General features: G+C 37.8%; 5 protein-coding genes across 8 annotated transcripts; all 5 read left to right on the top strand.

The window, feature by feature from the left end:
- The first annotated feature begins 492 nt into the window (after positions 1-492).
- Positions 493-7,378, top strand: LOC126610701 (phytosulfokine receptor 1-like). Its single transcript, XM_050278812.1, has 8 exons — positions 493-1,274; positions 1,371-1,425; positions 3,743-3,859; positions 4,593-4,709; positions 5,443-5,559; positions 6,293-6,409; positions 7,143-7,259; positions 7,346-7,378. The coding sequence occupies exons 1-8, from the start codon at positions 493-495 to the stop codon at positions 7,376-7,378; spliced, it is 1,455 nt and encodes a 484-aa protein (XP_050134769.1).
- Positions 7,379-7,731: 353 nt separating this feature from the next.
- LOC126612620 (putative disease resistance RPP13-like protein 1) lies at positions 7,732-13,107 on the top strand. 2 transcript variants are annotated; one of them, XM_050281085.1, is made up of 2 exons: positions 7,732-8,067; positions 9,119-13,107. In XM_050281085.1, the coding sequence occupies exon 2, from the start codon at positions 9,178-9,180 to the stop codon at positions 11,029-11,031; it is 1,854 nt and encodes a 617-aa protein (XP_050137042.1). In that variant the 5' UTR covers positions 7,732-8,067; positions 9,119-9,177; the 3' UTR covers positions 11,032-13,107. The 2 variants fall into 2 exon arrangements, with proteins under 2 accessions (XP_050137042.1, XP_050137041.1); XM_050281084.1 differs by having other exon boundaries at positions 7,733-8,067; positions 9,125-13,107.
- Positions 11,169-12,944, top strand: LOC126610699 (putative disease resistance protein At3g14460). The gene has a single exon (XM_050278811.1). The coding sequence runs from the start codon at positions 11,169-11,171 to the stop codon at positions 12,942-12,944; it is 1,776 nt and encodes a 591-aa protein (XP_050134768.1).
- Positions 13,108-15,563: 2,456 nt separating the features above from the next.
- Positions 15,564-19,253, top strand: LOC126611642 (uncharacterized). 3 transcript variants are annotated; one of them, XM_050280008.1, is made up of 3 exons: positions 15,564-16,230; positions 16,819-16,969; positions 17,297-19,253. In XM_050280008.1, exons 2-3 carry the CDS (start codon positions 16,825-16,827, stop codon positions 18,529-18,531), a joined length of 1,380 nt encoding a protein of 459 aa, XP_050135965.1. In that variant the 5' UTR covers positions 15,564-16,230; positions 16,819-16,824; the 3' UTR covers positions 18,532-19,253. The 3 variants fall into 3 exon arrangements, with proteins under 3 accessions (XP_050135965.1, XP_050135963.1, XP_050135962.1); XM_050280006.1 differs by lacking the exon at positions 15,564-16,230 and having other exon boundaries at positions 16,258-16,969; positions 17,333-19,253; XM_050280005.1 differs by lacking the exon at positions 15,564-16,230 and having other exon boundaries at positions 16,259-16,969.
- Positions 19,254-21,248: 1,995 nt separating this feature from the next.
- On the top strand, positions 21,249-23,649 carry LOC126610018 (uncharacterized). Its single transcript, XM_050277986.1, has one exon. It carries the CDS (start codon positions 21,765-21,767, stop codon positions 23,382-23,384), a length of 1,620 nt encoding a protein of 539 aa, XP_050133943.1. The 5' UTR covers positions 21,249-21,764; the 3' UTR covers positions 23,385-23,649.
- Positions 23,650-25,024: the final 1,375 nt, after the last annotated feature.

The following is a 25,024-nucleotide window of genomic DNA, read 5'->3' as shown; positions in this document are numbered from 1 at the left end:
TTTTTATGAATAATGCTAGGAAGACCAAAATTTTAAATCATGCAAATCAAATGATGTGTCACCAATAAGAAACAAGCACATGAATCGATACTTGATCAATAATCCAATCATCTACAACTACATCATTTGATTTGCAAATTTAGTTTAAAAATTTTGATCTTCCTAACATTTTCTATATGTATTTTCGGTGGTTGGTTCTTTGTTATTTCTTAGGCCTTTAAAATCTTATTCCATTTTAACTTTTTGGAATATAAAACAAACAAATGCAATTTCAGTGCAAATTCCCAGCAATTTAGCTCTAATTTCGCTTTGCTTTTCACTGGCTATGAAATTACGCGGTTTAACAAGCTTTTAACGTCGACAGAGCTTCTTCCTCAATCCAGATTTGGTGTAGTAATATATGTACGTGTATACATATATTTCTATTTGTATCCCTTGCATTATATGTTGACTTATTGTTCTTTAGGTACTAGCATGTCTTATCAAACATCGATGGTGGCTGAGCTCCGGCGAGCCACGAAAGATTTCTCCCCGGAAATGATCATCGGAGGCGGGAGCTTCGATCTCGTCTACAGGGGCCTACTTTCCAATGGCATGAGTGTAGCTGTAAAGAAGTGTAACGCCGTAGGGTTCCCTGACGTGCGAGCAATTCGCGCCGAAGAAGAAACACTTGGTAAGGTACAGCACCCACATGTTATCAAGCTTTTGGGGCACTGCCAGTGGAACTCAACTCACCTTCTGTTTTACGAGTACTACGCCAATAGCGATCTTTACAGTTGGCTGCACGAAGAATCACGGCGTTGGGCTGTCTCATCGTGGGAGACTAGGTTTCGGATTGTTAAAGGTGTCGCCGACGGCCTTGCCTATCTGCATGGCTTGGACAACCCAATTATTCACAGGGATATCAAGTCGAAAAATGTGATACTAGACTCCAACTTTGAGCCCCACATCGCTCATTTTGGGCTCGCTAGATGGATGGAGGCGTCACATACGCATGTGACGACGGAGCCAGATGGCTCTGTAGGATACATGCCTCCTGAGTACATGGCAGGATCTAACAGGGCCACAACAAAGGGTGATGTCTACAGCTTTGGCATTTTGATGTTGGAGATTGCGACCAGGAGGCGGCCGAGTAAGTTGACAACATTTGACGCCCAAGAGATGGACGTGGTGGAATGGGTTAAAATGATGGTGGCTAATTACATTGTTGATCCAAGTAACCCCATCCTATTGGTTGCAGCAGACCATTTATCGCAGTACTTTAAGATCGCTTGGTATTGCGTCATAAATTTACCACAATATAGGCCTGACATGAAGTGGGTTGTTGAAAGATTAAATGAAATTCATTAGTGTATTTTTCACAACTGTAGCCTCCTTGTTTCCATGCACCTGCACCAACTAATATCAAACATGCTTGTGTATTATGTATGTATGTTTGTAGCTATTGACTTATGACCGTTCAGTAATCATTCGTTTTCGGTTTTGAGATTTTTGGATAGAGATGGAGACATGAAGAATGGTAGAATATGTATATGGAATGGTACAAAATTGAAAATTGCAAAAACCAAAAAAATTAGGGGATAGTGTTGATAGATGAAACTCTTGATGGAGTAAATGCGAAGCTTAACCTTTGGCGGGAAGTGTTGGAATCTAAAGGTCTTCGCCTAAGTAGGTCAAATACAGAGTATATGGAGTGCAAGTTTAGTAGGAACGAAGGTTCAAATGAGTTAGGGTTGAGGATTAAAAATCAAGAAGTATCAATGAGCGAACTCTTTCGCTATCTTTAATCTATCTTGCAAAAAAAGGGAGAACTGGATGGAAACCTCAATCATAGAATCCAAGTTGGATGGATAAAGTGGAAGAGTGCTTCAAGTGTGTTGTGTGACTGTCGTATGTCACTAAAGCTAAAGGGAAATTTTATAGGACGGCAATAAGGTCATCAATGCTTTATGGCATAGAACGTTGGGCAGTGAAGCACCAACACGTACACAAAATGAGTATAGCAGATATGAGAATAAGACAAAAGGACAAAAAGAAGAGTGTGAGAGAAGATGATGGAAGGGGATGGTAATAGGAGGAGAGATAATCCTAATCCGGTAGAAATCTGAAAGGATGCACAGAAATATTGTAGAAAATAAAGCAAGCGACAGTTGTTAGCAATGTCATCCTCACAATCGTCTTCATCACCAACCTCCCAAGATGTTGATTTTTGCCTGCAGAGCCGTGAGAGGATATGAGTAATTTCATATTGTTCTCAAATTAATATGAATAATTACTGATTTGCTATGCATTTCAACTTATCAATTTTTTTTTTATGAACAAACGATATTATTTACATTAAAAGGAGGGATGGACTTAACCTCATAATGAACTAACAATAATGTGGTTTAAATTCGTTTTTAGCGAGAATCGAACCTAAGACCTCTCACTATCAATTTTTTTTTTTATGAACAAACAATATTATTTACATTAAAATGAGGGATGGACTTAACCTCATAATGAACTAACAATAATGTGGTTTAAATTCGTTTTTAGCGAGAATCGAACCTAAGACCTCTCACTTACAAGTGAAGAAGAATACTATTAGATCTTAGTACTAAGTGATTAACTTATCAACTTCTCTCTTGGATTAGTTTGGATTAGCAAATTGGCAATCTTCTCTCTTGAATTAATTTCGTGTGTACAAATATTATTATTGTTAATTTATAGAGGCTTTTATTATTAAAATCCGAAAACTCTTAATTGATGTTAGATTTAGTCCCGTTGTTTTGTTTTGTTGATTTGGGATCATTGATGTTAAAATTCTGGATCCGTCACTGATTCTACGTGTGATAAAATAAGTGGAGCGATACTAAAAAATATATAATTTCCTCTGCTTATGTTATGACATGTGCACTACCACTTGAATACCGACACTTGAAAAAAAATATGGCATTGTTGATGGTGCAGTCTTACAAAGAGCCCTTATTAATTTTTTTTTCTTTGCATAATCTTCTTTAATTTATTCAATTCAACAACCAGACAGGGCCGGCCCTGAGGTAGCTTGAGTAGGCGCCCGCCTAGGGCCCCCACTTCAAGAGAGCCCCCAAATATATATATATTTTTATATATAGGAAAATGTTATTGACACTCCAAAAATCTCATCCTACACTCTTTACAATTGTATTTTTCTTTCCAAATATGGAAAATTTGGAATGTAGAATGAGAATTTTGGAGTGCCAATCATAATTTTCTATTTATATTTATATATTTAATTTTGCAGTTTGAGTAAAATATCTAAATATGAAATTATAAATATTTTTTTGGAACTTGTCGTGCAGCGTTTTGGGTGGGGTGGCCCCAAAAAAAATTCTTTTTAAATATTTGTGTATCTATATAATATATATAAATATATTTTTAGAGTTTGATTTTAAATAAAATATTTAAATATAAAATCATATAATTGTCTTGAAACTTGGCTTACAAAGTGTCTTGGGTGGGGTGAAACTTCAGCAACAATTCAACTTATTTTTTGGGAATTTAACGCATAACATACTAGTAGCAAGTCTGCACCTGCGAATATGTTCTTTCCCACTAACTTATAGAGGTCAGGTACCCGATTAATGCTTCTCTTCTCTTCTGCTTCTTTTTCTATAATTTAATTTGTGACTTGTGAGTGATGTGCTTGTAAATATAATTAGGATTTTCAATTCTAGGGTTTATGATTTGTTTATTTTAATGCGTATTGTTTATGCGAAATCAGAGTATTCTCTTGTCAAGTGTCTATATTGCAATTATAAAATTCGAACTTGTGGATGCACTTAATAAAGTGGTTAAATCCCTTCAAGAAGATAAATGGATTATGGGTGCACTTAACAAGGTTGGTTACTTTTGCTTCCTAACTAGTTTTGGTTCAAGATAATTCAAAGTTTCGATGTTGAATTTTGTTAATTATACCAATTACAGTTGTCTCTGCAAAAAGAAGTATCTCAAAATTAAAGTTGATCAAATCGTATCTTTGATCAACTATGTCACAAGAAAGATTGAATGAGTTAGCTATTTTGTCAATTGAAAAAAGAATTGGTTGAAAAGTTAGATTATGTAAACTTAATTAATACATTTGCGTCTAAAAACGCGAGGTGTGTAATATCTAAGTAATGTTTACATATCTTTCTTATTTGGATATGAATTGAGTGTCAAAGAACTTTAAGGCCCCACTCGAAGGCTTGCCTAGCCCCAATTTCTCAAGGTCGGCCCTATAACCAGAAATAAAAAGAAATACGTGAGAAGTAAAAATCAGCGTTTGATCACCACCCTCTTACGAAATGTGGGAGATAATCATGGAGTCTTACATCATTCGGATCAACAATTCAACTTATTTTTTGGGAATTTAACGCATAACATACTAGTAGCAAGTCTGCACCTGCGAATATGTTCTTTCCCACTAACTTATAGAGGTCAGGTACCCGATTAATGCTTCTCTTCTCTTCTGCTTCTTTTTCTATAATTTAATTTGTGACTTGTGAGTGATGTGCTTGTAAATATAATTAGGATTTTCAATTCTAGGGTTTATGATTTGTTTATTTTAATGCGTATTGTTTATGCGAAATCAGAGTATTCTCTTGTCAAGTGTCTATATTGCAATTATAAAATTCGAACTTGTGGATGCACTTAATAAAGTGGTTAAATCCCTTCAAGAAGATAAATGGATTATGGGTGCACTTAACAAGGTTGGTTACTTTTGCTTCCTAACTAGTTTTGGTTCAAGATAATTCAAAGTTTCGATGTTGAATTTTGTTAATTATACCAATTACAGTTGTCTCTGCAAAAAGAAGTATCTCAAAATTAAAGTTGATCAAATCGTATCTTTGATCAACTATGTCACAAGAAAGATTGAATGAGTTAGCTATTTTGTCAATTGAAAAAAGAATTGGTTGAAAAGTTAGATTATGTAAACTTAATTAATACATTTGCGTCTAAAAACGCGAGGTGTGTAATATCTAAGTAATGTTTACATATCTTTCTTATTTGGATATGAATTGAGTGTCAAAGAACTTTAAGGCCCCACTCGAAGGCTTGCCTAGCCCCAATTTCTCAAGGTCGGCCCTATAACCAGAAATAAAAAGAAATACGTGAGAAGTAAAAATCAGCGTTTGATCACCACCCTCTTACGAAATGTGGGAGATAATCATGGAGTCTTACATCATTCGGATCAACAATTCAACTTATTTTTTGGGAATTTAACGCATAACATACTAGTAGCAAGTCTGCACCTGCGAATATGTTCTTTCCCACTAACTTATAGAGGTCAGGTACCCGATTAATGCTTCTCTTCTCTTCTGCTTCTTTTTCTATAATTTAATTTGTGACTTGTGAGTGATGTGCTTGTAAATATAATTAGGATTTTCAATTCTAGGGTTTATGATTTGTTTATTTTAATGCGTATTGTTTATGCGAAATCAGAGTATTCTCTTGTCAAGTGTCTATATTGCAATTATAAAATTCGAACTTGTGGATGCACTTAATAAAGTGGTTAAATCCCTTCAAGAAGATAAATGGATTATGGGTGCACTTAACAAGGTTGGTTACTTTTGCTTCCTAACTAGTTTTGGTTCAAGATAATTCAAAGTTTCGATGTTGAATTTTGTTAATTATACCAATTACAGTTGTCTCTGCAAAAAGAAGTATCTCAAAATTAAAGTTGATCAAATCGTATCTTTGATCAACTATGTCACAAGAAAGATTGAATGAGTTAGCTATTTTGTCAATTGAAAAAAGAATTGGTTGAAAAGTTAGATTATGTAAACTTAATTAATACATTTGCGTCTAAAAACGCGAGGTGTGTAATATCTAAGTAATGTTTACATATCTTTCTTATTTGGATATGAATTGAGTGTCAAAGAACTTTAAGGCCCCACTCGAAGGCTTGCCTAGCCCCAATTTCTCAAGGTCGGCCCTATAACCAGAAATAAAAAGAAATACGTGAGAAGTAAAAATCAGCGTTTGATCACCACCCTCTTACGAAATGTGGGAGATAATCATGGAGTCTTACATCATTCGGATCAACAATTCAACTTATTTTTTGGGAATTTAACGCATAACATACTAGTAGCAAGTCTGCACCTGCGAATATGTTCTTTCCCACTAACTTATAGAGGTCAGGTACCCGATTAATGCTTCTCTTCTCTTCTGCTTCTTTTTCTATAATTTAATTTGTGACTTGTGAGTGATGTGCTTGTAAATATAATTAGGATTTTCAATTCTAGGGTTTATGATTTGTTTATTTTAATGCGTATTGTTTATGCGAAATCAGAGTATTCTCTTGTCAAGTGTCTATATTGCAATTATAAAATTCGAACTTGTGGATGCACTTAATAAAGTGGTTAAATCCCTTCAAGAAGATAAATGGATTATGGGTGCACTTAACAAGGTTGGTTACTTTTGCTTCCTAACTAGTTTTGGTTCAAGATAATTCAAAGTTTCGATGTTGAATTTTGTTAATTATACCAATTACAGTTGTCTCTGCAAAAAGAAGTATCTCAAAATTAAAGTTGATCAAATCGTATCTTTGATCAACTATGTCACAAGAAAGATTGAATGAGTTAGCTATTTTGTCAATTGAAAAAAGAATTGGTTGAAAAGTTAGATTATGTAAACTTAATTAATACATTTGCGTCTAAAAACGCGAGGTGTGTAATATCTAAGTAATGTTTACATATCTTTCTTATTTGGATATGAATTGAGTGTCAAAGAACTTTAAGGCCCCACTCGAAGGCTTGCCTAGCCCCAATTTCTCAAGGTCGGCCCTATAACCAGAAATAAAAAGAAATACGTGAGAAGTAAAAATCAGCGTTTGATCACCACCCTCTTACGAAATGTGGGAGATAATCATGGAGTCTTACATCATTCGGATCAACAATTCAACTTATTTTTTGGGAATTTAACGCATAACATACTAGTAGCAAGTCTGCACCTGCGAATATGTTCTTTCCCACTAACTTATAGAGGTCAGGTACCCGATTAATGCTTCTCTTCTCTTCTGCTTCTTTTTCTATAATTTAATTTGTGACTTGTGAGTGATGTGCTTGTAAATATAATTAGGATTTTCAATTCTAGGGTTTATGATTTGTTTATTTTAATGCGTATTGTTTATGCGAAATCAGAGTATTCTCTTGTCAAGTGTCTATATTGCAATTATAAAATTCGAACTTGTGGATGCACTTAATAAAGTGGTTAAATCCCTTCAAGAAGATAAATGGATTATGGGTGCACTTAACAAGGTTGGTTACTTTTGCTTCCTAACTAGTTTTGGTTCAAGATAATTCAAAGTTTCGATGTTGAATTTTGTTAATTATACCAATTACAGTTGTCTCTGCAAAAAGAAGTATCTCAAAATTAAAGTTGATCAAATCGTATCTTTGATCAACTATGTCACAAGAAAGATTGAATGAGTTAGCTATTTTGTCAATTGAAAAAAGAATTGGTTGAAAAGTTAGATTATGTAAACTTAATTAATACATTTGCGTCTAAAAACGCGAGGTGTGTAATATCTAAGTAATGTTTACATATCTTTCTTATTTGGATATGAATTGAGTGTCAAAGAACTTTAAGGCCCCACTCGAAGGCTTGCCTAGCCCCAATTTCTCAAGGTCGGCCCTATAACCAGAAATAAAAAGAAATACGTGAGAAGTAAAAATCAGCGTTTGATCACCACCCTCTTACGAAATGTGGGAGATAATCATGGAGTCTTACATCATTCGGATCAACAACCGCATGATGGTTTCCTAGTAATTACCAAAAAGAAAATCTAGGTACTGCACCTTGTTGACTCCAGTGTACCTGTACGTGACGCGTTTGTCAGGGTCTTTCTTCGAATCCAACAACTTCCTCTCCAGTCCGCCTCCCTCTCTCTCTTTATTTTCTGAACAAATTACAAACCTTATTTTTATCTTTCATCTTTCTCTTCCTCTCTACTTTCTTCCACCTTTTCCCTGTCCTCTCTCCCCTTCTCCGTACAGAAAAGCCTTGGCGACCCGGATCGTCGACTCGGGAATTTCTCAAGGCCGTGGTGAATTTCGTTATCTAAAGGTACAATCCTTGCTTCCAGACTTCAGTAGTGTAGGAAACTGAAAAAATGAAGGCCCTGGGTAATTTGAATATCTATATGGAATTATGTTTGCTTCCACAAAAAGTTAGCAAGCTTCCCTTTTTTAGGAAATTGTGAAGAATATTTTTTTTCTTCATTTCCCATATAAAAGGATAAGTACCGTTTGATCTCTTAGAATTATTACTTCAGTTCAAATTTGACTTCCTAACTATTTTTTTGATAAATTAACTCGAACTATTTGAAATAAGTTACTTAACTCATTGCCGTAAGATTACGTTCACTATTATTATGTCAAATTTGAGGGCAAATTAGATTTTTTATCATCATTTCTTACATGTCATTTATAACCACTAATAAAATTATGACATATAAACATATAATAATGTGTAATGACAATGTGAAATGGTCCATTAGGTAAATGTTTCGTTTCTTTATGTTTCTTATTATGCTATAAGTTTTTAAATTATTTCGTGTCCACATGTCATTATTTCATTGATGGTTATAACTAACAAGAAACAATTGATGATGAAAAGACTAATTTGCTCTTAAATTTGACTTAATAGTAGGCGGAATCTAACGGCAAGGGGTTAATTGTTCGATTTTAAATAGTTCAGGGGTTAATTTACTAAAAAAATTAGTTTAAGAAATCAATTTTAACTGGGATAATAGTTTAGGAGGTGAAATGGGAGTTTACCCGCATAAGAATTTTCCATTTCTCTTCCGGTCCCTAATTTGAAATTTGGTCTCTTGACGACGAACGCTCAAATAAAATACGTGGATACGCAGAGAAGGATGCCAGAAAACTAGCGGTCAATGAAGACTTAAATGAAGGGTTCGATGGAGGGACTTGAAAATGATTAGATGCTATACATTCAAGACAACTTTGAGATAACTTATTGAAATGTGTCATTTCAAAAAGCATTCATTGTGTTTTAGTAGTAGCTTTGTAATGCTTGAGTAGTTCATTGGGAGTAGTCGTCTTAAGCCCTTTTTCTCCCCTCTTTTCATCTAAAAAAGTGTTTAATTTGGTAGCTGCAGGTGCTTTCCCCGCGTCATTTGTCAATTCCTTCCAAGTAAGATATCATATTGGCATGGCTGCTACATTGGTAGGTGGAGCTTTTCTCTCTGCTTCTCTTCAAACGTTATTTGGTCTGTTGGCCTCTCGTGAAGTTGTGGAGTTCGTGCGTGGAAAGAAACTTGACAGCAGACTTCTGAGCAAGCTGAAGGTCACTTTGCTTTCTGTCAATTCTGTGCTCAGCTATGCCGAAGACAAGCAGATTATTGACTCAGCGGTGGAAGAGTGGCTTGATGAGCTTAGAGATGCTGTCCATGATGCCGAGGACATGTTGGATGAGACTAACACTGACGCTTTGCAGAAAAAGATGGAAGCCGAAGCTGAAAGCAGCAGTGAAAGTTTGGTACGAAACTTCAGCTGTATTTCATTGAATGCATTTGACAATGAATTAGAACACAAGATACGGGTGATTCTTGAAAGATTAGAATTTATAGTGAGTAGCAAGTCTGTTCTCGGCTTGAAAGAAGGTATGAAGGATGGTGCGTCGAGAAGATCACCTACAACATCTTTGGTGGAAGAGTCTGTTTATGGCCGGGATGAGGACAAAGAGGCCATTATTAGATTGCTGCTATCGAATGGTGATGTTTGTAGAAATGAGATCTGTGTGATTCCGGTGGTGGGCATGGGAGGCATTGGGAAGACCACTCTTGCTCAGCTCGTATATAATGATGTCAGAGTGCAGGAATACTTCGATCTCAGGGCGTGGGTTTGCGTGTCAAAAGAGTTTGATGTTGTGAGTATAACAAAAACAATTTCTGAGACATTCACTTCAGTGGATTGCGGCATTAATGATCTGAATTTGCTTCAAGTTAAACTGAAAGATCAATTGATGGCCAAGAAATTTCTGATTGTTCTAGATGATGTTTGGAATGAGGACTACCTTGATTGGGCTGAGTTAAGGAAACCTTTCATGAATGGGGTGAATGGAAGTAAGGTGATTGTCACAACACGTAGCGAAAATGTTGCATCGATCATGGGTACTATTCCGTCTTATTCTCTAAAGCAATTAAGTGATCAAGATTGCTGGTTGTTGTTTGCAAAGCATGCCTTCAGCAATCCAGAGTCAAGAGAGCAACCAAACTTTCAAGTGATGGGTAGAGAAATTGTGAAAAAGTGCAAAGGGCTTGCTTTGGCTGCAAAAGTGCTTGGGGGGCTTCTACGATCAAAACAAGATCCTGAGGATTGGAATAATATACTTACTAGTGAGATCTGGGATTTGTCAGATGACACACGTAACATTCTTCCGGCTCTAGGATTGAGCTACGATTATCTCCCATTACATCTGAAGCAATGCTTTTCTTATTGTTCAATATTCCCCAAAGGTTATAAATTCAGAAGAGATGAAGTGGTCTTATTGTGGATGGCAGCAGATCTTTTACCACCCCCCAAAGGAAAGAAGAGGATGGAACATGTGGGAGAAGAGTGTTTTCATGATCTCGTTTCAAGGTCACTTTTTCAACAATCTGGTGTCGACAAATCACTTTTTGTTATGCATGACCTTGTTAATGATCTGGCGAAGTGTGTGTCCGGAAAGTTTTGTCTTAGGATGGATGATGTTGAATCAGATACTCTGATCAGCAAGACTCGTCATTTGACATTTTCTAGAACAATGCATGATGAGAAGTTTAAGATGTTCTATGATGCGAAGCGATTGCGCACTTTCCTCCCCCTAACATGTCAATCACTGCATGGACAATTCCATTTGTCTGACAAGGTAACAAATGACCTGTTACCGAGGCTACCATACTTGCGAGCCCTCTGCCTATCACATTACAACATCATGGAGTTGCCTGAATCAATTGGAAATTTGAGCTTTTGCGGTACTTTGACCTCTCTCACACTTCAATTCAGAGGTTACCTGAAAATGTAAGTACCTTGTACCAATTGCAGACATTAATTCTGTCATGTTGCTCCTCTCTTACCGGGCTGCCAACCAGCATGCGAAGACTTATAAACTTGCGCCATTTGGACATTAGTCACACCAAACTAAAGGAGATGCCAAGAAAAATGAGTAAGCTGAAGAGCCTACAAACATTAACTGATTTTGTTGTTGGAGAAACTAGCGAATGCAACATTGGAGAGTTGGGTGAGCTCCGTAATCTTCGAGGAAAACTTTCTATTTCTAAGCTTCAAAATGTTGTCCACAAAGATTATGCTTCGGAGGCCAAAATGCAGGAGAAGAAGTACCTTGATGTGCTAGTCTTCAGTTGGGCTGGTCATGCTGATGATTCACATCATGAAAGAAATGTACTTGAAAGGCTCCAACCTCATTTGAGCTTGAAAGAACTCACAATTGAAAATTATGGGGGTACAAGATTTCCAGGTTGGTTAGGGGATCATTCCTTCACTAATATGGTCACTGTACATCTTGAAGATTGTAAAGGGTGTTTCATTTTGCCAACACTTGGGACGTTACCATCTCTCAAAGAGCTTTACATCTCTGGGTTTGACGGGGTAAGGATGGTAGGTTCTGAGTTTTATGGTACTTGTTCTTCAGTAAATCAGCCATTTAGATCCCTAGAAATTTTGAAGTTCGATGGTATGTCAGAGTGGCTTGGATGGTCTGGTTTTGGAGGTGGCGACGAAGGTGGTGCTTTCCCTTGTCTACGGGAGCTCCATCTGCAACGGTGTCCTAAGCTCAGAGGAGATTTACCCAACTATCTTCCATCTTTGACATCAGTTTGGATTTTTGAATGCCAGCAGCTGGTGGCTTCACTTCCAAGGGCACCATCTATCCACGGCTTGAAGTTCGGACACTGTGATATGTGGCAACTAAAAGAACTGCCGGCTGAGCTGCGTTGGCTCAGAATTGAAGGATGCCATGTGCTGGAGTCTATACCTGGCAACTTGAAGCAAGCGACATCTTGTCTTCAAGAGTTATTTATCTCCAACTGTTCTTCTCTTGCATCCTTCCCTCGGGATAGCTTACCCCGTACACTGAAAGCCCTGGAAATTGAGGGATGTGGACAGTTAGATATTCTTTCTGACTGCTACTATGCATCCCTTGAAAGTTTGTCCATATGGAGAAGCTGCGATTCCCTCGAGTTCTTTCCATTCGACATCTTCCCAAAATTAAACAATCTCAAAATCCGAAGCTGTAAGAGTTTGAAATCACTTTCCATTTCAGGTGAACCTAACCATGAGCTTCAGTGTTTGAGTCTCTTGGAAATATGGGATTGTCCGAGTTTGGTTTCATTCCCCGATATAGGATTGCCAGCACCGAACCTGACACAATTTAAAGCAACAGATTGTATGAAGTTGAAGTCGCTGCCTAAGGGGATGAACAAACTCCTATCTCTTCAGACCTTGGAAATATCCGGATGCCCAGAACTCATGTCATTTCCTGATGGGGGTTTGCCCTTGAACTTGAATTGTCTCTATATTTGGGATTGCAACAAACTCATTGCGCAGCGATTGCATTGGAAGCTGAAAGCTCTGGTGTCCCTTAAATGTCTTAGCATCATGGGTGGAAAACGGTCTGATGTGCAGTGTTTTCCAGAGGAGGGGATGCTGCCCACCTCTCTTACCTCTCTCTCCATATGTGGATTTCCAAATCTCACATCACTTGATAAGGGGCTGCAGCAACTGACTGCCCTTGAAAAACTAGAAATCAGCCACTGCCGCAAGCTCCAATGTTTGCCAAAAGACGGGTTGAAACATCTATCTTACCTATGCATCAGAAAATGTCCTATGCTGAAACAATGTTTCCGAAAGGAAAGAGAAGATTGGCCTACGGAAGACCACATTCCCCTCGTAGAGATTGACAATCAGAGGATTTCATAAGCTGAAGCTGCGGAAGGGCCTCTATTCTTTTCTGAATAAACAATTTGTCTCAGGTACTTGTTATACGCGAATAATATGCCTTTTTGTTTTCATTGAGTGTTGCTACCACTTTGAATTGAAGATTACAGATTTTTTTTCTTGAACTGAGGTTTCCATGTCAAAAGTAGGCATAAACTATGTTTGCATCCTGCTACTCAAAACTTATGTTTCCTTCCGCCATTTGGCTGTAAACTCTGGTTTTCACCGATGCAAACACAGCGGGAGAGATGGCGAGAAAGATTTCCAATTTGCTCTCTCTCTTTCTCACGCACACATGCACGCGCACACGCACGAATGAACAAGTCTATATATGTCCATTCACGCAGAGACATGAATTCTATGTTCATTCATGGAAACAACGATAAAATTCAATTGGTCTGTTGCAAGTAGGTCTGCGTATGAAGATTTTTACTTGTAAAACTTGTAAAAGGTAGACAAGGGAAATAACTCGGAAACATTTCTGTGCATGGAGCTGCCTAATATTCATTTCACACTACGTGAACAAGACCAATGCAGTTATATTTGGTGAGATTCTGAAACAAGAAATTGCCCGGCTGGAAACATCATTAATTTCACAATACGTTTCAACCACAAGATTACAAGGAAAAGGAAGCAAATCAAAGCAGAAATAGGACTTTGATGTGCATTATCGAATTTTCTTTTAACATTTGAACAACTTCTTTCATGGGAGGCCTCTGTCAGTGATATACTTCATGGACGCAAATCAAGGCGATCGAAAGAAAGTAATGTAATTTGGTTGCAACCAATTCCCACAAGGAGATAGCCCAAAGCCTCGATTTATCGTGCAGCCAACTATAAAGATCGCCATCGTAGTACTTGTAAAACAGATGGTGAGTTGAGTTCCACTGGCAGTGCCCCAAAAGCTTGATGGCATTTGGGTGTTGTACCAACATATTAAAAGGCGGAGGCGTGGGCAAGGCGTTCCATGGATAGTCCCGCCTAGCCGTGAGGCGAAGCCTTATGGGACCTTAAATAATAAGGGACTGTTGAGAAAAACAGGAGAAACAAGGGACTCTTGGGGTTTTTAAAATAAAAGAAAAATAGATTTGACCAAAACGAAGTTATTTGGGGCCAAGTTATTTAAAAAAAAAAATTAAAGACTTGGCCAAAACGACGTCGTTTTGGACCAACTCTTTAAAAAAAATTAAAAAAATCCCTCTCCTTCTTCGCGATTGTCTTCCTCGTGAAGATGCCGCACACCCTGCAACCCTAAACCCAGATGACAGAGCCTTCGACTTCGATTTACCCAGACAACAGAGCATTTGACTTCGATTTTGGGTCGCAGATGGATCTGGGAACACCCGCCAACCGCCCTTAGGCGCGCCTCAGCGGCCTAGACTCGCCTCGACCACGCCTCGGTGAGTTTTCGCCCACTCCCATTGGGCAGAGGCGTTATCACTCCTACCCCGCCTCCAAAACCGCCTAGGCGTGCAACATTGTGTTGTACTGTACCTTACCAAGTGTTTCTTCGGCGCGAATTGCTCTTGCTCGCACGTCAGGGAACCCTAAAGTGCAACACTTGTTGACAGCTAGCTACACTCATGCCATTGGAAAGTAGTCCCATGTAGGCCAGATCGGATCTCCCGCCTCCAGTGAACATTTCCTGGGAGAAATCTTTAGTGGCTCTGCAGAGCTCAGCCATCGTCGATGTTTGATAAGACGTGCTACCAGATACCTAACAGAACAATATTAAGCATATGATGATTACAAAGGGTTTGCCCAACACCTAATAATTTGCCTCACAAAACTTGGTAAATTGGTGTAGTTTTTTTAGTTCGACATAAATAAGGTCTAACAATACAAGTATGTCTCACATCTCTCATATTGTGCAAATAATTTGTATTTGATCCCTAACAGTTTTCCTAGTGAATTGATGGTTCAATACCTTTTGGTTATGTTATTTATGTAGTTTTGTGTTTTATATGCACATTCCTATACATCTATCTCTCTCTCGCGCGATTTTGATTGGACATGCATGCAGTGCTCTATGTAGAGAGATGATATTCGGATTAACTTATTTATATTTTTGTCGTGTTCGTGTAAATTCACATGTTGATCAACACGTAAAAATAACATAAATATAACAATGTAATCCAAATACCAAGTTGATGTTTGTAGTATTTTCAACTAATAATTCATAAGGACGAATTAGTTGAAATTGATGTATCTCAAAAATAAAGTCAATAATCTTAGAATTTTGCTTCAACTTTGTAGAAAATACATATTGTCGTATTTTTGGCACACATAAAATCTCTCCATGCCTACCCTTTTTTTTTTAGTACATCAATATTTTTACAGTAAAAGGAGGTAGAGTTCGGTTAAGCCATATAATGGACAACCTAATCTGGTGTCAAATTCGCCATCTCCGATATTCAAACCTAAGATTTATCACTTCCAAATGAAAAGCAATACCACCATACTATAATACTGATTGGGCACGCCACCCCTAATTAAACGATTGATTTCAATTAAAAATGTGAGAACACGCCACCGTTTTTAATATTTTATAAACAGAACGACGTGTTGTTAGGAAACCGTTCTCTGGACAGGGACGTGTCTAGAAGCCAGTCGCTGCGAATATTCTCTGACGATTACCTGACAGAATCTTTTTGGTGCTCATCCCTGCGTATCCAGAGGCACAGAGGGGCATCCGCCGTAATTTTAACTAAGATCCTTACCTCTTTCAGTAATTTCGCATCAACAAAGTTTCCATCCTCGGGCCGCCACCGAAAAAACCCACAAATGGCTATAAAACCCGCCAGCGCCAAAATTTCATCCGATCCCCAATCTCTTTCATTCCGATTCGATCAAATTTCTATCTCCGATCTTCAATTCGAGATTCCAATCGTTCGATTCGATCTTTTTCCTACCTGTTGATCCCAATTTCATTCCTCGCCGTGCCTCCAATCCGATTCTAGGGTTAGGGTTTTGAATTTTCCAGAAAAGTTTTCTATCCGAAAAAGGGTTTTTCCCTGATCTGTGAAAAAATTGTTCGCTGATAGTTCTTCGCTGTCCCAGTTGTTATGGGTGGTTCAAAAGTTTCCAGATTTATCTGAAAATTTGAGAAAGTTTTAGGTTTTTGAAGTTTCCAAGTTTATATTGTTTTTGTCTGTAATTGCTCGTAAGTTAGTATTTAAAATTAAAATTGTAGTAATTTTTGGGTTTTGACGTTTGAGAAGCTGATTATTTGGTGCTTTTGTCAGTTGCTGGAACTCCATATTTTCAGGTAAGGATCAGTTCCTTTAGCTAAGCTCAGTAGTATTAATCATTTAAATTTTATTTTTTTTAAATAAATTACTGTGTATTTTAGATAATTGTTTGACTGGTAGACTATATTTGTATGCTCTTAGTGCAAAAAATGATGCAAAAGTAGATGTTTTGAAGTTAACATCGTATGTTCTTTTTTAAGGAATATGTGTCACTGTCACTTATCGAAAGGAAAAATGAAAGAATTGAATACTAAGCGACGATCTAATTAGTCGATATAAGTAGCTTCAACTTCACAGACAATTTTTTTCTGAAGCTAGATGGATGCTTGTTGGGAAGTAGGTGGTATTCAATGTGTTATGCCCATAGTTTTTCGTACTTGATGCGGTTTTTGTTTCAAATTCGGCGTCCATATTTATTGAGAAAGCACGAACAGTGTTGATTAAGTCAAGTCATTTGGAGGGCTTAGTTTCATGAAGATTGTTATTTTGTTCTCGTTTCTGAAATCTTTATTTGCTGCTTTCTGCTTTGGGTGGGAGTTTTAGATTAGGAAAAATGCTGTGTTGCATATTCAATGCTCCACTTCAAATGTGATTTCACTTTGCAGGAGAAAATGACAAACAAACGGCCTTTTCATGGTGAGGATTCTTATGAGGTTGCTTGGAAGCACCCAAGACAATTGGAATACGCAAATGAGTCTGCTCCAATTGTGGATACTTTTCCTTTTAGTAGCGGCCCCCAGAAATTTCAAATTTCAGGTACCAAATAGTTGGATGGTCAATTAGTCACTAATTATTCGATTTCCAAGTTGTGCATATAATGGTTGGCGGAAACTTTAGAAGATGTAGATGTATAACATGCTCCATGGATCTGGAATTGCAATTTAGAGTTTAATCTGGACCATTAACACAACCTGACCTTCAAAATGAAATAATGGCATCAGTTTTTTATACTCTGATGCAAGTTAGTGCTATCTATTGTGAGTTGATATAATGTTTACAAGGGCTAATGCATGTTTTTGTTAGCTGGGTATTTTCTGTAGATATTTAGTTTGATCCTATAGCTGATGTAATTACTATATGAAGATGGTGAAGGTGACGGGAGTTTTAGTACATGTCCAGATGAAGGAGGGTTTGCAAGTGACTTGGGAACTGAAATCTCAAATGAGACCTATAGAGAACTTGAAAATGGTGCTTCTGGAAGCTTCTCTCGATTTTGGTTGGCCAACAACAGTTTGTTTGAAGCTCATGTAAGACCTGAGGCAGCAGGGCATCTGTCATTATTCCCAGAATTTTTTGCACCTGCAAACCATCGGAGGGCTTTACTTCATTCTAATGATATCTGCTTATCTCCTGTTGATTATCCTCCTCAAAAGCTAGTTTCTATCGGACCTCAGCATCAAGCTCATGTTCCAGAATGGGGCCATGAGGGTTCACACACTTCAGATCATCTGGAGAAATTGGATCCTCAGCATGAACTTTCATATGCTTCCAGCCAGGGCCTTGGTGTCGATGAGGTGAAGCTGATGGGTACCTGTATCATTTCTATGCCTGATCTTGAAGCATCTGAAAACTATTTATGTGAAGATACGGCAGCTAGAAACCACTGTATGTGTGCTGATGCAGGTTCTGTTAGATGTGTGAGACAGCATGTCCTGGAAGCAAGAGAGAAATTAAGGAAAGACCTTGGAGAGTGCCTATTTGAAGAGTTGGGATTTTATGAAATGGGAGAGGAGGTTGCAGATAAATGGACTAAAGATGAAGAACATGCCTTCCATGATGCCATCCGTTCTAACCCTGCATCACTGGGTAAGAACTTCTGGCACCATCTTTCAGTGGCTTTTCCTTTGCGACCGCATAAAGACCTTGTCAGCTATTATTTCAATGTTTTCATGCTCCGTCAACGTGCTGAGCAGAATAGGTTTGACCCTCTAAACATTGATAGCGATGATGATGAGTGGCAAAAATTTGAACTTGGAGTGGTCGATGATGACGAGGACGCAATGGTGGAATCTCCTGTAAATCTAGATGCTCCTGCCTATAATCAGGTAGAACATTTTGACAGTTTCAATGAACAAATTGAGGATGCTGATGACGTAGATGGTTGTAATGATAATGCCGATGTCGTTGGTTGTGCTGGAATTACGGACGAGGATGCAGGCGATATAGATGATGGCCCAGAATCTCATGCTGAGAATCCCCTTGGTGATTGTGGTGCTGCTGAAACTTGCGTTCTGGATAAAACTCCTAGCAGTAACAGAGAGGATTATGATATTGAAGATGATTCTTGCACATCATATGAGCATCAGCAAGGAAGTTGAATTATGTTGTCAACTTACTGGGGAGAAGGATGCAAGAGACTGCAGCGTAGAACAACTCCTTGCCTATTTAATTACACGAAGTATCTTGATTGACCTGCATCAACACAGTTAGATAATAAGATGGCAAAGGTCGGCGATGAACTACAGTACGGTTACTAACTCCTTGTACTGTTGCTTCATTCAAGCCAGCTTTGGGCTGTATGAACTCCTTGGAGCCTTTTGTTCATGATTTCGAGAACCCTGAAGAAGGATTTTCGAGTTGGCGATAAATGGTTAGCCCTTCAAAAGTGAAAGTAGTATTCTTTTCACTTCTTGGAAGAAGGCAGCTACAGATGTAGGCTTCTAGTACATGATGGATGTCCTCCGCGAGCCAGTCAAAGGGATAACCGTGGCCGGGAAACTCCTTCCTTTAGTGAACAGGGTAGAATTACGTTACCTGTGTTCTTCCGTGAGACGAAAATACTGCTTTCCCTTGTCAGGATGAGTCCCGTGAGAACGGTAACATAAAAGAAACGGTTTTCAGTCGAAGCAATCGAATCAAAAGTTCGTTACGAAGAATTCTACTCTGTTATCATTTTGGAAGTGTTGTATTCATCTGTGATGAGGTTAATTCGCTTTATGTTTTGTGTTCGTTTTCCCAGTGTTCTCTCTTATTTGATACTACCATCTCTCTCAATCCTTTTAAATATTATTATTATTTTTTAAATATTTTTTTGGATCAATTATTTGTATTTAATATACTTTACATGAATTAAATACTTGTCCAAACTTCTCTAGTAAGCTTTCTCAGAATCTACAGCAATCCCAAAATCCCCGCATTTATAAAGGGATGTATTCAATTGAGATTTTGAGGGATTTTAATTATTTTAATGAATCTAGGATAATCAATCAGGATTTTAAGTGATTTTCTGAAATTCAAGGTGCATTCAATTAGAATTTTAAAATAATTTATTAAAATCCTTAGAAATCCGGGTGTATTCAGTTAGGATTTTAAAGAAGTTTATAACATTTCAGGTATATTTAATTAGAAATTGATTTTAAAGAATTAGAGAGTGTTGAAAAATTAGAAGGAATTGGAGAGATTTTGTTGTATATTTTAAGTATCCAGAAATCTCACATCTCCCCATGAGATTTCGAGGGAATTGAATCAAAATTTTATATGGAATCTCTACAAATCAATTAAACTCTATAAAAATCCATCAAAATCTATCAAAATTCTCAATTGAATACACATGTTTTATATTAAAGGGTTATGTTACGGAGACTATCTTTTTAAATCATATTTGATATGATGGTTGATGGTTGTATTTTTTTTATTGAATTATTGAAAATAAATTTTAATCATCAACCGTCATATTATGTAGTTTATAAAGTATGGTTCCATTAGCATTTTTCTATATTAAATTAGCATCCAAATCATTTGTAGATTTTTTTTAACAAACAATAAGCGATAGTGAGTTAAATGTTAGAGGGAATTGGTGGGTTCCATAAAATAAGGTAAAGTTAAGATATTAATATTTTAAAGTGCTTAATGGCTTAGTTAAGAACACTTTAAAAAATAAAATAAAAATTGCTAACTTCTTTGAATATGCTCTTAGCACCTTTTATAATATAAAAAAGTTTATAATTATGACAGATGTAAAAGATAAAATTTTCTCACACTTTTTGTTTTTGTTTTCATCCCTTTATTTTTGTCCGCTTAATTTTCTTTTTATTTATTCAATCTATATACCAACGAAAAGAAAAGAAGCATGCGAGAATGTTTTCCCAATGAAAGAAAAAACAGATCAAGGATTTGAAATGTAGTGTCCAAATTGATGGCATGCACAAAGAATTGAGGGTCAAGAGTTTGGTTAAATGTCAAAATCTTGTTGACGTGACCAAATGATTAACTTTATGCATGCTAATGTACTTCCTTAAAAGTTAATAAAAAATTAACCATCCAGCTACCTACACGTGTTCAATTTACTGTGACTCGAGTGCTTTTTACCATACTAAAGAAAATGTGTACAACTCACTGAAAGAAGGATCACCCACTTCTTGAGCCTTGCGCCCCAAGCAACACCACAAATGAAGGGTTCTTTTGGGCATTTTACCCTCTTCAGTTGGTCACCCACTTTTTGCAAAGTGTTACCGTAAAATTTTAAATTGCGGTGAAACTTTCATACAGTCGTTTTATCTCTAAACATTTTTTTTTCTGTTTATTTTTGTATATTGACTATCATAAGATTTGTTGAATCTTAAAACTCGATATAGAATATGAGACAGATGAAGAAAAGAAAAGTATGGAAATCATTTCTATTTATAAACATATTTTGTTAGGAAAGCGATTATCAATAATTATAATATTCTATTAAGAGAAAATTTGATTTTTTCGTAATGAATAAGAAAATTCATATCCATTCAACTTCTTGAATTTGAGTTAGAACGATGTTATCCATCTGACCTCGATGCAAGATTGTGTCTACGGCGGACGGGTGCTGTGATCCGGCAAGTTGGCATAAGAATTTCTCCAACTTCCGGTGATAGGTCCATGCCAAATTGGAGCATAGTGGTAGCAATAGCAAAATTGGTAGCTTGAAATATACGAGCAAGTGGGACAAAAGTCGGAGTCTCGTACTGTAGCTTTGCTTTCATGCAAGGATATCGTTTCTTTTTCTCCCTTTCCAAATGAGGCATAAGCTCCTAACATTAAACATTTAGAGAGAGAGAGAGAGAGAGAGAGAGAGGGAGAGAGAGAGAGGGGGATTAGTGCCAGAAAGCTGCCAACATTAAACATTGCATTCTTTTTCGTAGTGTCTAGTCTTGCCAGCTACTGGCAAGGCAATACGCTCAGTCAGTGCTGCAGTTACGGAGATATTGCTTTGCCTTTTGGCTTCCACATTTACATTTCTTCAAGCACCACTCAAGAGAGAGAGACCTTACTGCTCAAACCAAAACCCTGAAATCTGAATCGTTTCTTCCCCAAGAGAGAGAGGTTTTGATTCGGGACCCAGATCTTGTTCTTGCCCACAAATTCTACAAAACCCAGAAGAAGTGCTTCTTCTCCAATCACTTTTGAAAGAAGCAAGAAAGCTTCGTCTCTGATCTGGGTTTTCAGCATCCTCTGTTTCTTGAGCTTTTTTCTGATTTTTGTTTTTCTGGAATGCGGTGGGAAGATTCAAACTTTCTCGGAAAATTGGAGTGCTTCTTGGTTTTGGGATCTGGGTTCGTTTGCTTTTCTAGTTAGGACGATGGAGCATGTGTGCAAGCTCTGCAAAAAGAGCTTCTTGAGCGGCAGAGTCTTGGGAGGTCACATGAGGTGCCATGGAGCAAAGAAATCGGCTAAAACTGAGAAAAATATCGAAATGTGCAGAGCACATTCTGAGGTTGAAGACGATGATCACGCTGGTTATGGATTACGAGTGAACCCGAAAAAGTCCTGGAAATTTTCAGGGCACTCGAAGTTTGAAGCTTCTGCGGGGGAAGAAAAAGAGTTCGTCTGCAGGTGCAGGGTTTGTGGCAAAGGGTTTCATTCGATGAGGGCGATGTTCGGGCACATGAGGCATCACTCAGGGAGGGAGAGGAAGGAGGCGCAGTCCTGCGAAGTTTGTGGTAAAGAGTTCGAAACGTTGAGAGCTTTAGCTACTCACAGCAGATGCCACTCGAAAAGTATTAGGGGAACTGATGGATTGGAGACTGTTTCTTCAAGCAAGAAGCTTGCTGTGGATTGCTGTCAGTACAGCAGTGAGACAATGGGGCTGATTCGGAAGAAAAGATCGAAAAGATTGAGGTACAAGATTACTAATTCAAGTTGTTCTTTTTCTAGTTTCAGTGTTAATGAATCTAAGTATGTCACTGAATTTGGGGAAGAAGTAGTAGAGGGGGCAATTTGTTTGATGATCATATCTGGTTGTGGAAGCAATTGGGATCGAATTAGTTCAGTCACTGAGTCTTCGGATAATAATTCCTTGTCTTTAGAGGTTCAATCACCAGGCTTAAAGAATTGGATCATGGGAAATAAGGGTGGTGTTTCTGTTTGTGATGATACTGTGAAATTCGTTGATTGCATTTCTGATGGTAAGAATGTCTCTGTTGAGAAGAAAGTACTTGAATTTAGCGAAAATAATTCTGGGTTTGCGAATGATGAGGAAAAGAATGTCGAAACGGAAGATAGGTTCTTCAGGGGTGTAGGATATAAGAGGCCGAGACTGGATGAGGAATCTGTATTTGGGTTGTGTGATGCTGAAATGGAAATGAATTTGGATATCATCAAGGAAGTAGAATTGGATGTAGCTGCATTCGGATCAATGAAGTCGGGTTTGAACAATAAACCCAAGTTTTACGCTACTGAATCTGAAGTCTTTGCTGATTCCCAGAAGAAAAGAGAGCACAAGTGCAGGCTTTGCAACAAGGTTTTCAGCACATATCAGGCACTTGGAGGCCACCAAAGAGTTCACAAATCAACCAGCACCACTTCTTTGGTAAATATTGAGGATTATGAAGATAGAATTCCGATTAACAAGTTTTCGAAGATGGAGTACAGTTGCAAGCTTGCCAAGCCTGAATGCAGTGATAATTCAGCAGCAGAAGAGAAGACGGAAAGAGTTATTGAGAATAAGGGTCACAAGTGCTCCATCTGCTTGAAGGTGTTCGCAACAGGCCAAGCGTTGGGTGGCCACAAGAGAGTTCATTTCGGCAAAGACCCCGAGACAGGTGCAGAAGAGTCCAGAGTGCTGAAGCAGCAGATTTCCGACATCTGCGATGCATTTGATCTTAGCCGTCCAATCGAAAATGGTGATGTTGATTTTAAGTCCTGGTGGCCTGGAAATGAACATAAGCAGGAGTTGTTGATGGATCTGATGCCCAACTGAGAAGTGATTCCATCAAAAGCAGCTTTTGAAGTTTCAAGTGGTAAAGCTTCTCTTTACAGCTTAGGTAGCAACCCCGGAATTTTTTGTCCAATTTCTGGATTTTACTATCCATGTGGAAATATATTCATATATGGTTCCAAAACTGCAGCTGACTGATACATTTTTGGAACTTATTGCCTGAAATATGAATTTTCTGTCTTTTGGAACTGTATTACATTTGAAAAACTATCAATATACAGCAACAGATGAGCAGAAATGTTACCTTTTTCCTTCTTTTTTCCATTCTTTTGCTTTGAAGTCCACAAAGTTTGAACAGAACCCCTCATCTTGGTGACCTTTTTCTGCCACATTGTTTTGGCCACTTTGTGGGGATAGTGATTGAAAATGAAGTTCACAGCGTGAGACACGCTGGTAGTGAGGATTAAGACAGTTAAATAATTTTTAAATAAAACTTGTGTAGAGTGTCCCAACTCCCGACCATGTCATTCGTAGGGCACCTCTCACAAAGTATGGGACCCTCTTATATTTTGATTCTACTCAATTCTGTGGTCTCACTTGGTGTGAGAACTACCCTAATAAGACAGATACATAATACATGATAAACCATGACAAACGTATTTTTTACTTCTTTCCCTCTATGTATCAATCGTCTTTTGCAAGTAACTAGAGATGCCTTTGCCTTGACCCAGAAGAGAGCAGTCCAACTGCACAGCTTAAAGTGCATTTCAAACTCAAACATCTAGTTACATCCTAGATCCAAGGCTTTAAGAACTCCAATCTTTGACTTATAAGCTTGGCTTTCAGTAAGCTTCATAAGCGACTTTTTAGGGCACAAACACGTATAAAGTACAGATACACAAATAACTCAGTACGTATTTATATGATAATGAAAATTTAGTATACGCTATAATTAAGAGTAAAATGGGGAAAGACTACGTACGATAGACCCCCCCTCCTCCCCCCTATCCGTGAATCTCGCAAAGCAAAGAACCTTGTTGGCTTGGATGGGCTTTTTTTATGTTTTTCCTTAGGTTCATGAGAGGAGTGAAGTTGCCCGCCCACTTGCAGAGATGCACACAAAAGAATTGAATATGCAAAACTTTTGTGCCATATATATGCACACAAAAAATGGTAGATCATGTGAGTGTGGATGGGATCACTACTTGATTCAATCTCTGTACTCTTCTAGGCCATGTGCTTGCAATGCTCTCTAAAAAAACAATTTAAGATGTGAGACTTTGGCGCTCTCTCTCTCTCTCTCTCTCTTTCTCTCTCTACTTGCCCACAATTCATTACAAGTTACAAGAATCAATGTGCAAGAAAGCAAGATCCAAGTCTTGCATTTCACTTACAGCTCAGGGACAGTCTTCATTTTCTTCTAAAAGACTAGACAAACATCCTAAATGGGCATGAAAATGTAAATGCGGATTAGGTGAGTTGGTCACTATACGGGTAATATGTTCGCTTCTTGTACTTTACTTTGAATCTCTCTTCTTGTGTATTAGAATCGTTTGTAGTATTTTAATTAACATTTAGTGGGGATCAATCCTATTTTGTAGGTCATGGACCGACCCAGCCTAATCGTAGGGCTAGGCTTAATTTCAAATCGGAATACTCTAGGTCTTGCATTATAAATTAAG

Source organism: Malus sylvestris, chromosome 17, assembly GCF_916048215.2.
Source record: "Malus sylvestris chromosome 17, drMalSylv7.2, whole genome shotgun sequence".
Taxonomy (NCBI): Eukaryota; Viridiplantae; Streptophyta; class Magnoliopsida; order Rosales; family Rosaceae; genus Malus; species Malus sylvestris.
This window is presented reverse-complemented; position numbering and strand designations above follow the sequence as displayed.